Raw genomic sequence first — 15,647 nt, forward strand, 5'->3', positions numbered from 1 at the left:
AGGTATCAGTAAAGGCCAAATGTGATCAAGAAGTTGCTCCAGTACAGCAGGCAGTGACACATATTAAGATTCTTCAGTATTTTTTTCTCAATCCATCGTTTAATTTCCTTACTGCTGCAACCCCTCACCCTTGGATCTGCGATCCCCATTGCTTTCTATGGCAAGCTGAAGCTTTCGCATTTCAGAAAGCATTAGCAAAAATGAGCCTGCTACTTCCAAAAACAAGTGAAGGTGGAAAAAAAGTTGTTTGCAAACATTGGTGTTTGGATGTTGACCTGGTTTTGGTTCAAACTCAGCGCTTCTAGTGCTCAAGCCACAGAGTGAGCCTGGAGTCAGAGAGGTGCCAACTCCAGAAAAAGTAATCCAAACAGGGTCCAATTGTTCGTGGCTGAAAACAGGCACCTGCACACACTGGCTTTCACAGGATCATGGACTCCTGGGTCATACCAAGGACTGATGGTCCCAGCCAATAACTCACACAACTCTTGCCACATGTGGGTCACACTGGTTAGCAGCTTTGCCCCAGTCACCCTGTTCCCAAACAGGGCTTTCTCATCCAATGGAGAGAAACCTAATTCCACCCTAAATTTATTCATGGCCAGTTTTAATCCATTTGTTCCTCTGCCAACATTGTTCTTTGGCTTACACGTCTCTCCCTCCTTGCTGTTTACTCTCCTGATGTATTTGCAGAGTGCTACCACTCCCTCTAAGCTTCCCTTCGTCAGGTTGAACAAGCCATGCTTTTAAACTCTGCTTCTGTAGCAAATACAGAATAGACGCCGAACCTTCTTTTTCTTCAATGGCTACCAAAGTTAATGTAAGAGCATTAGCAGACTACACAGCTCTTATTAAGACTGACAAACCTAGAGGGTGTGTGTACTGTTTCCAGGGCTATACTGGTTCTGGTGCTCATGGCAGGTAGGACATCTCCATGTGGCACCACATCATGGCACATGCACGTATCCTTCCTTTTTTCTAGTAAAATAGGCTCTCCATTGCTCTGAGCGTACTGACACCTCTTCCTCATATTTCTTCTGGACTGAGTTAATCTTCCTGAATTTCTCAGATTATACCAGATTAATCTCACTGGCATGCTGGCCGGCATTAGTATTTCCCTTCCTGGGACAGAAAGAACAAACAAATCGCAGGATCACATTTGGGTCTTTTGTTGCATTATCGGGTCATTCACTCACAGCCATCGGCAATGAGGCCACCCACCCCTGGGCTTTCCCATCCCTGCTGTTCCTGGTTGATGAGATCACTCTGCATACACAAATGCAGATGACTAGCCAGTCAATGCCTAAGTGTCCTGAAGTTTGTATTATTTCCTTTAATTTCTCTTACTGCAGAAATTTTACTTCTGAATACCAATGGTGACTTCACCGCTTCATGCCAAGAGCCAATTTCATTAGCACACACTTACTTTCTGTGCCCATGTCAGTAACAGAAATAGTAAAAGAAATTTGCCCCAAGATTAGTGACCCTAGTCCTATCCGACTCTTTTTACACAACCCACTGCTGTTTCTCCATTAGCTCCTCTTGTCTACCTTCATTCCTTGTTTGACCCTTTTCAGACGAATAAGCATTTTTCCAAGAAGCACAACAAAGTATAGCTGAAATAAATAACCAAATGGAATTAAAATCCCATTTTCACTTTTAGACTTATTTTTCTGAGTGTCCCTACCTACGCCAGACCTGACTCAAAGGTGCAAATGTAAGTGTACAACACAGAAGAAAGCTGAGACCTAAAACAGGCAGAGTTGGGCAAGGTGATTTGTCCAAAGACTGCACATATAACCCAATCCCCATAAACCTACAAGACAGCATCCCATACTGCTCTCACAACTACCAATATTTAAAGAATGTCCTCTTTCTTTCTTTAGTTTAATGCTCACAAAGCCTTGAAGCACAGTGATATTTTGCTTTGTTTCCTCACAATATGGACCCTGGTCACTGAGGTGTTTGGCTTCTCAGGTCTCTACTTCCAGCTCTCTCCCATGCTTCCTACAACCACCACAGATCTTGTGTTATTTCTGCCACACATCAGTAGGTGTATTTTAATATATCAGCCAGGGGAATTAAGAGTTGCATATCCACAGTACCTGCTTTATGCTCATCAATTCTTGAACCAAACTAAATATAAAAAACGAGTAGATAGATATATTTATATAAGTATATATAAATAAAAAGCCAAATATAACAAACCATTCAATCTGAAATTTCAGGAAATTAAATTAATGAAAAGCTAATGACATGTTCACAGCCCAGTCATTAAGGCTCTTAAATTGCATTTTGCCTGTGCCAGAATACTGATGCAGCCTGAGAGACTCCCAGGTAGCTCAGCAGGTGTCCGTTTATCATCATTATCATTATGGCACCTATCAGCTCTAGCCAGGGTCAGGTCCTTGCCGCACTCAGCACAATACAACAAAATGAAGTGGCAGCTTATTGCAGAGCGTATCTCAAAATGATGGACCTAAAATTATTTCAAATGGACAAAATTGGCTGATTTTGATGGAAATAGGATGGTGTAGTGGATACAGTAATTTGAACGGTGTGTTTTAAGGGCTCTCATTTTAACAAAACTGCCTAAAAATACATACTCACACATACACACACACTTTTATCTACACCTTTGGGCAAACTGTCAATATATACATCCAACATTTTAGCCAGCAAAGACCATAATGAATAGTTTCTTATCTGCTCAAAGACAATGAACCTACTTTCCTCCTCCTAATTTAATCATATCACATTCCCCCGTGTGCTTTGTATTTTTACAGCAGTATGAATGCCATAAGCTGGAGATACCACCACTGATTCTCACAATTTTGTCATGATTCCCATGATATTTGGTGTTTTTTTTTTCTTAAATATATTATTTAACTAAAATTAAAACAAAAAAGCTACACTTCTGGTTCATAAGGTGCCGAGGAAACCCTTGAAAATGCAAAGCCTAAAGTCTCAGGAATATAGGAGGCAAACAGGAGATATCTTCCACAAAGTCTTTTTTTTTTGTTTTAAATCTCAGGATACTGAATACCTAATTGCCAATTTTGAAAGCTTAGATTTAACAATTCTTCTTGTGATTCCAAAATGAGTAGTTGTCATGTGTTTTTTACAATGATGGACACAGCTACTTTTACATGTCACCCAGCATCCTAGGACCACCTTTTCTGTCCCTTCTACATGCAGCCAGGCCCTGATGCTGTGAGTAGATCTGCAGGGGATGGCCACAGCACTCAAGTGGGCATGGGGGCACAATATGTCTTTTCTCCTGTGCGGGTCTTTCATGCAGGCAATGACAAGGGAAAACATTCTTTTTAAAGCAAAATAATTGTAAACCCACAAAATTTGGCAGAAAAACTCAAAGGAGGCGTTGTACCAGAAACTTATTTTCTGTAAACTAAATATAAAATTGACTCCATCAACTTGAAATTCTCACTTTCTGTTAAATTTCATAAAATTATTATAAGCTAGGAGTTGGGAAAGTTCCACAATTTACCATCAACTACAGCAAGCTGCTTCTGAAAATAAATCCCTGACTACACTGTGTAAGGGATAACAGAAGTAAGAAGCTGAGATGTGTTCATGAATCATGGCCTGAGTTTTTCAAAATCAGTAATTAGCAGAACACAGTGACCCAACAACTATTTTTAGTGCTGTGTATTCAAAAAGTAATTTACATGTAGATATTATTAGACACACATTTAATTTCAAACCACAGTTACACAAAGTTTTAATTACTAAATATTAAGATACATTTTAGCATATGGTTTATGATTAGCATTTGTAATTCAAGCTATAAACAATACAACTAATTACATTTATTGGTAGAACTTTACTTCCCACACATGTTCAATCACTTTCAATTACTCCCCTAGTAATCTATGACCCAGCAAGGTACAGAAATTGTGTGCCTACGTTGCAATAACCGGGTAACAGTTTCTGTGCATTCAAGCATGATATTACAAACTCACCCTGTTTTTCTTAACATCTCGCAATCACAGACACTCAAAAATGTAAATTAAAAAGCTGCAAAGACCAATAAAACTGCTAGGTGCTGTGGCATGTATTTGAAAATTGCAGCCAAGTTTTACTGGTTTGTTTAATGAAGGGCTTCCAAACCATAGCCTGATTTTTATGGTCAGATGAAATTTGGAATGAAGACCAGGTTTGGCCACCAAGGGTTTGTAAACAAAAATGCTCCTCCTTTTATACCAATCACCTCCCATGCGATGGTCACGTTTGCCTTCTTTTCGCTTTGAGTTTCCCACCAAAATAGCACGCCCACATCCCAGCACGGGACTTTGGAAACCTGCAGAGCAAAGGGACGAGGCAGAGCAGAGATGCTTCTCCTCCGCCAGCTCCTTTAGCAGCTGCAGACAGGGGGATGTGTCCTGCCCCTGCCAGGCTGAACACAGCAGCTCTTCCCACCCCACGGTACGAACGACACCAACGAGTCTTTGTCTAATACCAAGTGTCGTTGGGTTTCTCTGATTTAACGCTGGAGCGTCAGGTTTTCATCGAGAGCCTTGCACCGTGACGAAGTGATGAGCTGGGGGTCTCTGTGACTGAGACGACGGCAAACGATCAGGACAGACCTCGGCAAGCACTGAACTTGCAAAGAGAATTTAAAAGATACTCATTGAAAGCGCATATGTTTTTGGACTTCTTTGCTTGTTTTCTTTTTCCCTGCAGGCACAGTAAAATGCAGAGGACCCAGGCAGAAACCTTCACTCCAAATTAAAGCCATATGCTTCACACTGCTCCCCTGTAAGAGGCGCGGATGCAGAAGAAGCAGCTGTGCAACAGGTCCCCATAACTACTGTAACCTACAATTTTATTAATCAGTTGACCCCAAATTCTTGCACAGCAAGTGTAGAGGTGGTACGGTTGCTATATGGTGTAGCTGCTCTATCACCCTCATCATCTCCCCCACGCAAAGCAGGAAAGAAAGTGATCAAAAACGTATTTGTCACAAGAAAGTAATTGCCCATCAGCTGCTCCATTTCTTCTTTTTTGAGCTCTTTGCAATTACTAAGTGCCATATGGATATAAAATTGAAGAGAAAGAAGATCATAACAAAATAAAAACTTATAAATTAATATTGTGATAAAGTAGTTCAGGGTTTATTTCAATGATATCTGCTTCAGTTTATGCATTATTTAATTAAACTGCTTTCAGTGGAGCTCAGATATCAAGCCACCTCTACCAAAACCAGGTGTTAATATCCTTTGATTTTTTAAGAAACAATCGGGCTACATTAAATATACTTCTCAGGTCTAGTTTTGCATGACAGTTATGTGATGTGCCAATGGTTATATATTATATTCTTCCTCTCAGGCATGCATCTCCTGCAGAGACAGCAGACTACAGAAGCTGACCCTTACTGAGACCATCTTGTCTCTCTGACAAAGCTCCTTTTTAACTTCTTACTTACTGGTTGCTTCCTGCGATGGATAAAAACTTTAGCTCAGCTTGCGATAATTTCACAGGCCCTGAGCACCCTGACCCTGGAAGCCCCAAGGTCAGAAGTCAAGTCTTGTTCTGAAACATCTGTGTGCTTCATATTAAAGTTGAACAAAAGTGAAGAAATATCCACCAGTGTGACAAGAGAAACAGGCAAAATGGGAATGACACATTGGTCATCTGTTACCCATGCCACCTCAAGCCATTGACTGAAATGTGACGGAAAAACTTGCCAAGCCTCCTTCGAATAAGCACTTTGTTTAGGAAACACCAAGAAAGGTCTCCAGTCAATTTTTATTCCCGCCCTGTGATAAACCTATGCATCTGTAGGTGTCCGGCGACCCAAACAACATGGCTTTACAATACCTACAGAAATTTTGCTAACACTTCACTTTGGAAACATGAGGCACACCAGAATAACCTAGGCTGAAACACAGGGCAGCTGAAAATCACAGGTCTGGAAAGCCAAGAGAGAAGAGATGCTCCCTACCCTCCATTGCATCCCAGGAACAACAGGCATATGCGATGCAATCCGCTTCTTGCCCAGAGTTGTGGTTATAGAAGGAATTATTCATCTTCACTAATTTGGTCTCCTAAAAATTTAGGTTTGAGACTATTTATTGACCTGGTAACAAACTATCCGTGGAAAATGATCAGCTGAACTGTTCTCAAGTCCCAGTGTAAACGTCATACATATTTTAAAAATACGCTTCTGGAAGCACATGGAAAATGAAAATGGCCTTAATTTCTACAAATCAAAAGGGTTAACAAAAATCTTAAGTTCTTAAAATAATACAAGTGGTCCTGCTCTGGATTACTCTTGCTACTTAGAGCAGCACAAGATTGAAAACAAAACACTCATGCATGCTTTGCCTTAACTAGGGCATTCATCTTACCTTCAGGCAGGAACCACTTTTACTAACTTTCAGTGAGACTAAAATAATGTCTTATAGACAAAAGATGTACATACACGTCTTCTTATTCCTGTGTCTATAAAACCAGTTGCAATGTTCTGCAATTTACGTTTCCACAATAAACAGGACTTTTTTAGTTTTCTTCAATAAAACAAATCGTGATTACACCACACCAGCACTTCACAATTAAGTGAGGAGGCTATAGCTACGCTCAAAGAATAGTATACAAGTTCAACAGGCAACTTCATATACCAGATGGGGTCAACAAATTTGCCTTTAAAGGGTGAAAGACTGACCAACTGGATGTTCAGCAGTCCCAGCATCAGAGGCAGAGCAGCTTTACAGTGAGCAGAGTCCTCCCCACCTCACATCACCGCAGGGTTTATCCAGAGCCTAATAAACGGCAAAAAAGTCTTCCCAGCAACTTCCGCAGACCTTTGTGGAAAAACTGCAAAATTGGGTAAAACCTCCAAATTTCCCCTCATGTTCAGCTCCAATCTATATACAAAACGGTGCATCTGTTAATGTGACTTTGCTTTAAAACTGTTCTTACACGTTCTCAGTCTTCACCTCCAGTCTTTGTGCCCCAGAGCAGAAACTCACTGAGCGCTGCCTTTCAGTACATAGCCTGGACAAGGAGGATTCAATGCGTTTTGTCTTCCCACAGTCTTTCAGGTTTGTGCACGCTTGGCACCTTATCATCTAACTCAAAACCAGAGAAAAATGCAGTGACCTTCCCGTTGCAAAGAAATCCTCACAGATCTGTATCTGACCATTGGTTCCAAGTTGTTCCTAAATGGCTGCTTTCAAGAAGGTGATCACAAAGAACTGAGAAAATCTGTGAAAGACTTCAGGAAAGAAGGCAATGGAGAAGTCACACTTACCAACTCTACAAAGGCAAGTCCACCATAACTGTGAGCAACAAAAAACACGTTCTCTGCAGCTGACTGGGAAATAAAATGGTCCCAAACATAAATTGCATGTTCTTCAGGAGATCCATTATCCTGCAGAAAGAAATTATGTTTGCGACAATTACCTTTTAAAAACTGGCAATTCTGTCTAAAAAGCAACGTGTTCCTATATGTTAAAATGTTTTGTTAAAACAAACCTCAAATGAATATACCCTAGTGTCAAAAAAAAGAACAGATTAATTTGTCTAAATAAAAGAAATTTAAGATTGCTATTTAAAGGCAGTAAAACTGTTGCTTTATTATGGCTTATTTTAATAAATACAACAAAAATTACGCATCTGCAAAATTTTGTCTAAATACCATGATGGCAATTCAGCTAAACAGAGGCATTCAGAGAAATTATGAGCCACTGCTCTGATTTTCTTTCTTTTGACAACTCTTTGTCAAATGTTTGTTCACTGATGGTTTGTTTAAAGTAGTTAAGCCTTAGTCTGATAAAACAAATAAAAACAAGTAGGAACAATATAAATATAATTTCAGTCTTTACAATTTTTTCACATTATGGGCCAATGGAAATCTGCCAAACATTAAAACTGTGGTATTTGCAACTACTCTTTTAAATGCCACTTTTTACAACTGCAGACTATGAGATACAGCACAGATAAAACACCTCTTGACTGCTTATACATTAGCCGTTACTTTGGAGTTTCTAGTAGTGAGGGGAGTGCTTTTTCTTATTATTGAACAAGAATTTGTGGATGCCAGTCAATGTAAGGGTCACTGAAGGCACCGGAGTGATTTACACTGATTTTAGCGTGCTCTCCTCAAACATTGGGGTTATGCACTCCCACCTCTACCTTAGAGGCTCTCGGAAAGCCCTGCACCTCTCTGTAATTCACTTATTTCTCAGGTTGTCCATGTCGTAACCACAAATCTGTCTAGTCTCAGGTGACAAGAGTAAGATGGTCTGCTAGCTCCCCTGCCCCACCAGGATTTCACACCTCTAGCACAACACTGCTGGTGCTTTCCAGACTCTTTTGTGCCAGAAAGAGCCGATCAGTCAAGGTCACGTCCTTGCCTAAAATTTGCATCCCTTTCCCCTTCGCTCTGCTCCACCAACAACTTCATACCCCTAGGTGACTCAGATGCAGACCACAAAAGCCTTATTTCCTTGGGGAAAATAAAGCACAAACCAGCGAAAGCCACTGGCAATCAGAAGATGCTAATTACACAGTGTGAATTACTGTAACTTTACCAAGAACACTGAAGTGATTTAGGTCTTAGTCCCACGCTGCAACTCCGTTTTGGGAATTTAAGCTCTTACGAGTGTCTAAAATCAATGGGAAGACAGACAACTAAATAACGTGGTGGATTTAGGCTTTTACTTCTATTCTCATGCCCGGTTTCCTAAATAAGAGGGAGATGGCTACAAACCTTTATGGATCTGGACCCAAAGCTTTTAAAACAATTATGTGCTTTTAAATTTTTTTTCTCCAAGGTAGCAGCGATTAAAACATATTTATCAAATTCGCCAAAAAGCACTGAAGTGCTCTGAAGTATTCTTCTTAATCCTGGACAGATTCTGTTCTTGATTGACTATGACAGAACATAGTTTTAACTAATTATGTATCAACTATTGTAAACCACCTCAGCGTGAGAAAGGGCTTATTTTCTTTCAACCCTGTTTTGAAATTTGATTGTAGAGATAGGTAAAGGAGGTAAAGACTCCTCCCTTTGTGAGGAAAGAGGGAAGGTTTTCAAAAGAAATTTCATAAAGAAAATATGATTGACAGACCAGTTATTAAGATAAAGCTGAACGACAACTTGAACTGGAGTTTCCTATGGAAAACTGATGTACTCTAATTATGATACGTATGGAAAAGGCACATTAAAACACTAGGAGAGTTTTTAAATGACTAGTTTATCTAAAAGATTTATTTTAGTTAAATATGCAGGAGATTTTTTTTTTTTAAATAATAATGTTAGCATTAATTCTCTTAACAGCAATTTTTGTACAGGTACATAACCCTGCTTTAACATTCTGACAAAAAGAAGAGGTTGTTTCTGGTTAATATTGCATTTTCTGGCATTTTGCATTTATTATTCTACATGCTGATGGGAAAAGCACACAATTTTAGGGTTGCCACAAGAATAAGACAGCAGCATGAAGCTTCTGAAGGATTCAGAAACTCAGCTCGAAAAAGCTTCCACCAATTAAAGCATAACCAGTGGTCTAGTCAACCGAATCATTAAGTGCACAGCTTCACAGTCCAGTATGAAGACTCAACAGGATTTTATAAAAGCAAAAAGAAATGAGCTAGAACAAGCTAGATATAGGCTGTAACTACAGTTTTGTTTGTTACTGGTGAAAAAAAAGCCATATAATGTCAGGATAAACTGTGTTGCTGTACATACTCTGCTAAACCCTATACAGGGTAAGAAAAGCATGTATGTGTGAGAAGGAGTTTGGAGGAGTCATGTATGTTTAGAAGAAAAGCTCTCTCTTCAGAGCATCTGCTTATTTTTTCCCCTCATAACAAGCCCATATTTTAAACAACTTGGACAGAGAATAAACCGGCGCCGTGTCCGTACAAGAAACATCTGGCTGCAGGAGCTGGCACCACCAACTGCAGAGTACGGCCAGTTTTAGGATTTCAAATTGCCCTGGGTCCATCAGGATTAACCTCCTCTGCTTGGCCTGGGTGAAATTATGAGGCTGGATGCTGCAGTTTTGGTACAAAAGGTGACAGTTTCAGGCACCTGTTTCTTTCCTTCTTTTCATTGCAGCTAAACAGAATGCACTTATACACCACCTTTTAAAATTACTTGATTAAGTGGGTGCCTCTTGGTCATGTTTTACATAATTATCTATATGACTGTAGAGAAAGGAATGGAGAAATCACGCTATGTACCTCAGAAGGCAGCTGAAGCTGAACACATTCTTATTTGTGAAACACGTTGAGATGGAAAGGTGCTGGGAAAGCTGAACTGAAATTTCCAGCTGCTGAAAGTTGGTCATCTGTAACAGGTAATTCTACATCTAAATAAGTGTTCTGATTCTTTGGAGGTGTGGAAATCATAGCTGTGGGTCTCCATCCCTCTGAAAACCTTCCCCCCGCCCCATAATTAGAAATAAAATAAGTCAAGAACTATGTTACATGAAAAGGCCTCTGTGTGATGCTTAACCAATGCAAAATAACCCAAAACCAGGCAATTACTGGATTGCTGCAGACCAGGTACCTCCTGACTGAACTGCTGCAGCCCAGCTCCGTGGTGCTCAGGTGGGGAACGGAGCAGATGCTCTCGGTGCAGAAGGTACAACCTTCGCCCGTGCTCCCATCATGCAAAACCCCACCTGCCTTCGTTTTTAACGGAACACTATCAGTAAGATTTACCCTTTAATTCACTAATAAATGAAAAGACATACGTGTCTTTTTCCTAATAACTATCGTATTTTAGTTCTTTTCACAGATAAAAATAGAGCAAATATACCTCATATACCATCGGTGACTACCAATGCTACAGAGACTATCAGATATTGAACACCTGTCATACTTGCATGCAGCAAATCCCACTGAAGATTGCCTTGGAGATAAAGGTGGTTAAAATCATTTAACACAAGTATTGCCGAGGAATTTTAAATTGCTGATGTTATATTTATTCCTTTTCCTGAATGCTAGAGGAGGCACACACTTCTGGAACCTGCTATAAAAGGGGCATCCATAAAAGTAATATAGAACATAAGTAGCGAGATATTAGGTTCTGATTCAGTTAATGACAGGTGCATGGGGCTAATCAAAAAGATGCTCTTGCCACATGGACGTATTGCTTTTGAATGAGAAATGATCATCAAGCATTTGCAAACAGAATGAAATTTTATTTCATGTGGAAGAGACCGAGTGTTCACAAATACTGGTTTAAGGACCGATTCCTTTTTCTAGTGACAAAAGGCTTTTTCTTTTTTTCACCCCAGTATTTTTTAAACACTCTCTCTCAACTATCTATGAAAAATGCCTCACTTTTTAAACCAAAATAGTGATTGCTCAAAAAGTGATCATAAATGGTTAATACGGAGCTTTTCCTTTTAATATCCAAAGTTTAATGAAATAGTTTAATAGTACAGTCTATGAAAATAATATGACAATGATTAATAAATTCATGTCTCTCATATATATGAAGCCTTTTAACATCCCAGGGCCAGCACCTCTCCTACAGCTGCTTGAAGCAGCAGCTTGTGGTAGGGAAGAGGTTGCTGGTCGCTGATCTGCTCAGCCTTGACTTAAGTCCTGGCATGGGTTAGGGACGTCCTGGGCTGTTCCAGCCTAGACCAGGTGGGCTCGGTTTTGGGGGGGCCGTACACCAAGAATGGCAGCCCACGACTACGTTGTTTTGGGGTCTACGCAACGCTAACAGAAACACATTTGTATGAAATGCTGCTCCTCGTCTCGTTTCACAAAAAAGGTTTTGCTTTGAGAAAACCGGCTTGCAGATTTAAAATTCTCTCCGTAACAGTTTTTAAGGCCCTGAAAAGCCCAAATTATTGTGGGTAAATGCTCAGGCCATCCATTGTGTGAAAAAGTGGAGGAAGAGGCCACAGATTTTCGTCTCTCATTTTTTCCAATATTGCTAGCAGTAAGAGTTGAAAGGTATATAACATTTTAATGGCTGGAGCCATTAGGAATACGCAGATAAGCAGTGTGCGCACAGTGAATACGGTGTTACGTTCTGTTGCATTCAAAAAACAGGTTGAATTTACTAATGTAATATCACAGTCATTAATTGTTAAATACCAAGCTGGAGTGATGCAGCAACCGAAGCCTTATCAACTATGCCAGATTCTAACACCTAGACATTGCAAGGTCTGCAGTTATGATGGACTACCTGAGTTGATAACACATGGAATTATCTAAACAACATTAGCATATTTGTGTAATTATTTCCTAAGGTTAATTAGCTCCTGTAAAGCAGCTTGCCCTTTGAGACTGCTTACTGTGACAGGTTCACATATTTCCTGTTTCAATGCCAAATTTTACTTTTTTTTTCTTTTTTTTTTTTTTTTTTCCAAAGTAACCTGTTGCTGGAAAGTTATAGATGGAGCAGGAGCTGGAGGCCTTAAACTACGATAGACTTTACTGGGGCAGAGCAGCTCAGATCCCATCTTAAACTTCTAATTTATGGAAACCCCCCAAAATCAAATCTGCAAAATCAAATTAGTTTTAAGCTCCAGTGACAGCTCTCTCCTTTTACTTTGTTCTTTTAAATCAAGGAGTTGGAATCACATTTTTTTGCAACGAGTGAAAAGTAAAATGCATACAAATAGGGAAATATGCCATACAACTGAATAGCTTTTTAACAATTTACTTGAAGGTGGTTTCTATAATTACTGCTTATCACAGCAAAACAATTTCTCCTCCTAGCTCGATGAGCTACTGTAAACAAGTATGGTACATGTGTTAAATACAGGAGAACAGAACTGCATACTGTCGTGGTTTAACCCCAGCCAGCAACTAAGCACGACGCAGTGGCTCGCTCACTCCCCCCCTACCCAGTGGGACGGGGAAGAGAATTGGAAGGAAAAAGGTAAAACTCATGGGTTGAGATAAGAACAGTTTAATAGAACAGAAAAGAAGAAACTGATAATGATAATAGTAACAATAATAAAATGACAATACTAATAAAAGGATTGGAATATACAAAACAAATGATGCACAATGCAATTGCTCACCACTCACTGACCGATGCCCAGTTAGTTCCCGAGCAGTGATCTGCACTTCCCCCCCCGCCCCCGCCAACTCCCCCCCCGTTTATATACTGGGCATGATGTCACACGGTATGGAATACCCCTGTTGTTGGCCAGTTTGGGTCCTGGCTGTGTCCCCTCCCAACTTCTTGTGCCCCTCCAGCCTTCTCACTGGCTGGGCATCAGAAGCTGAAAAATCCTTGACTTTAGACTAAGCACTACTTAGCAACAACTGAAAACATCAGTATTATCAACATTATTATCATACTAAATCCAAGACATAACACCACACCAGCTACTAGAAAGAAAATTAACTCTACCCCAGCCGAAACCAGGACAGAGATGGAGAAGGCTTAGGTCTCCTGCCACCAGTCCTTCCCTGGAGGTGTTAGATCCTTCCCCATCAGCAGGACCTTTCCAGTTGTGTACAGCTTGTCCCATTGCCTCAGTGAGCTGTGGGGCAGGCAAACTTCTGCAATTCCCCCAATCCTTCCAAAAAATCATTAAATTAAAATCAATATATAACTTAAGTGTAACAATATAAAAATATAACCTAGAAGTAGCAGTATGTCACTGAAACAATCCAGGATGAAATAGTGTTTTCAGTGGCGACTGGCTAACACTGGTATCTTCTGTACAAAAAAAGATTTATTTTTCTGTATAGAAGACTGCTCTATTAAAAGAAAATCATATGTTTGAAGGTCTGAAATGAACAGCGAAGGGATACAGTTTGTTCCCTGCTGGTATGCAGTTCTTGATTATTGTAACCTGACTCACACCAGCATCACATTTTGCAGCACTCTTGGTAATGGACCGAGTAAAAATTAATTGGATGTCACTAGAAACTTTCTAGAAAGCAACACTTTCAAAAGTAAGTTAATGTATGTTTGTATGTATATGCATGTACGTGTATACAGAAACCAGAAGGCATGGGTGGCAAATGTTGAAGACAAATGAACAGGGAAGATTTTAATCCACGTTCCTACCATGGCAGGATTTGTGAATCTCTGGCCTAATTAGGTACCCAGTAAGTCAGGAGGAACTCTGCCACTTGCTTTAATACCAGCAGAGTTAAAAACAACTCTTCAGTCCTTTGAAGTACCCAGCAGCCCAGTGATGGGCACTTGGGGTTTGCCACCACTGCAAATACCCTGTCTTGCCTCTGGCAGCTCTGGTGTCCTCCTCACATCCTCCCATCACCGCACTCCCTTCTCCTCTGGGCTTGCATTTACACTTCACTCCTCTTTATACACTCTCCCTCCTTTCACAACCCTCAAATTAAAAAAAAAAAAAGGTGATATCAAGTCTCTTTTGCCTCTTCTACTGCACCACCTCCTGTTCTGGCATCACCCTTTTCCAGCAGCTGCCCCCTCTCTTTCCTCCCCCAACAGCACACTTACGAGTACTAAATGATGCTCATCACCTGCTGCATTTTCCTCACTCCTTTTGCAAATATTTGCCTTACAGGAGACAAAAACTGTTTCATTACGGTGGAACTTAATGAAACCATGTGATGGTTTATTATCACCAGAGCGGCTCCAAAACCTCAGTGCAGGACAAGGTCTAAGAGGCTTTGAAGGCAAGAAAGCTGGAACAGAAGGCAAAAAACCCAGCCAGCATGCGATTCTGCCCCCCCGCCCCCCCAAAGACAGCAGCTATGGTATTACAAACAGAGAAAAGGAGGAAAGTAAGGGAAGGATAGAAGCCGAAAACAGGAAAAAAGTGGAAGAAAAGATCATCTTGTATTAATGTTTTTCTGCAGCATGAGCACCTGAAGACAAGACTTCATGTTTATTTCATAGAACTCAGCTCATTTAACAAGATTTGATCTTTAATGGAGAAATTCTAGTGTATTAGGTAGCATCCCATCTACCTGAAAATCTTTTTTACTGTTTTAATCACAGAGTTGAGGGAACGCTTGCACAGGTATTTCTGAAATGTCTCCTAGCCCAGTCCAAGAGTTGATCCCAGGAGGCAGCAGGACATTTTACTAACAGTAGGAATTGTATTTCTGCTTTACTTACTGAAATGGGTAACACTAATCTGTATTATACATATATGGAGATACACATAAAGGAAGATGGGCTGGCTCTTGCAGAACTCTTAAGTAATGGGATTTTCAGGAAGGATGGTGATGGACTGCCTTCTACACTGGGGTTAGTCCAGCTGTATGAAATAAGACAAAAGGAGGCTGCAGAAGAGAGCAGATGAGGATAACACCCACAAGATCATCTCAGCGGCAACGCAGCTGTGACTGGGAGAGAAGACATGGAGCAAAAGTGACGGTGGAGGTGTATTTGTAATAAATCTTATCTCTGATGACATGCATCTGAAATTCAGTTTAGCAGGTCCTGCTAGGAGCGCTGGGAAGCAAGGACAATGAAGACTGAGCAGGGAGTCAAGGGAATTATTGTAGTTGCTGTGTCCCAAGTTGAGTGAGAAAGGGACGACCTGATAGAAAACAAGAGGGGAAGAGATAAAATCATAGACAACTGATGCTTTGGCCTTGAAGGTTTGAATGGAGGGCACATTTCTTTCCTCCCTTCTTCTATGGGCCCTGCGTGGATTTTATGTGCATACTTTGCCACAGTAAAACAACAAAACCCGGCA

The 15,647-nt window shown here is 40.4% G+C and overlaps 1 protein-coding gene across 10 annotated transcripts in view; it reads right to left on the reverse strand.

The window, feature by feature from the left end:
• ARB2A (ARB2 cotranscriptional regulator A) overlaps positions 1-15,647 on the reverse strand; it is a 271,136-nt gene that overhangs the window by 104,721 nt on the left and 150,768 nt on the right. For 8 of the 10 annotated variants that reach the window (XM_075019998.1, XM_075020004.1, XM_075019999.1 and 5 more), the window contains one exon: positions 7,271-7,390. The exons of the other annotated variants lie outside the window; for them this stretch is intronic. In XM_075019998.1, coding sequence (XP_074876099.1) covers positions 7,271-7,390 — 120 coding nt within the window. The remainder of the gene's footprint in view (positions 1-7,270; positions 7,391-15,647) is intronic. 10 annotated transcript variants of the gene reach the window in all.

Source organism: Buteo buteo, chromosome Z, assembly GCF_964188355.1.
Source record: "Buteo buteo chromosome Z, bButBut1.hap1.1, whole genome shotgun sequence".
Classification (NCBI taxonomy): domain Eukaryota; kingdom Metazoa; phylum Chordata; class Aves; order Accipitriformes; family Accipitridae; genus Buteo; species Buteo buteo.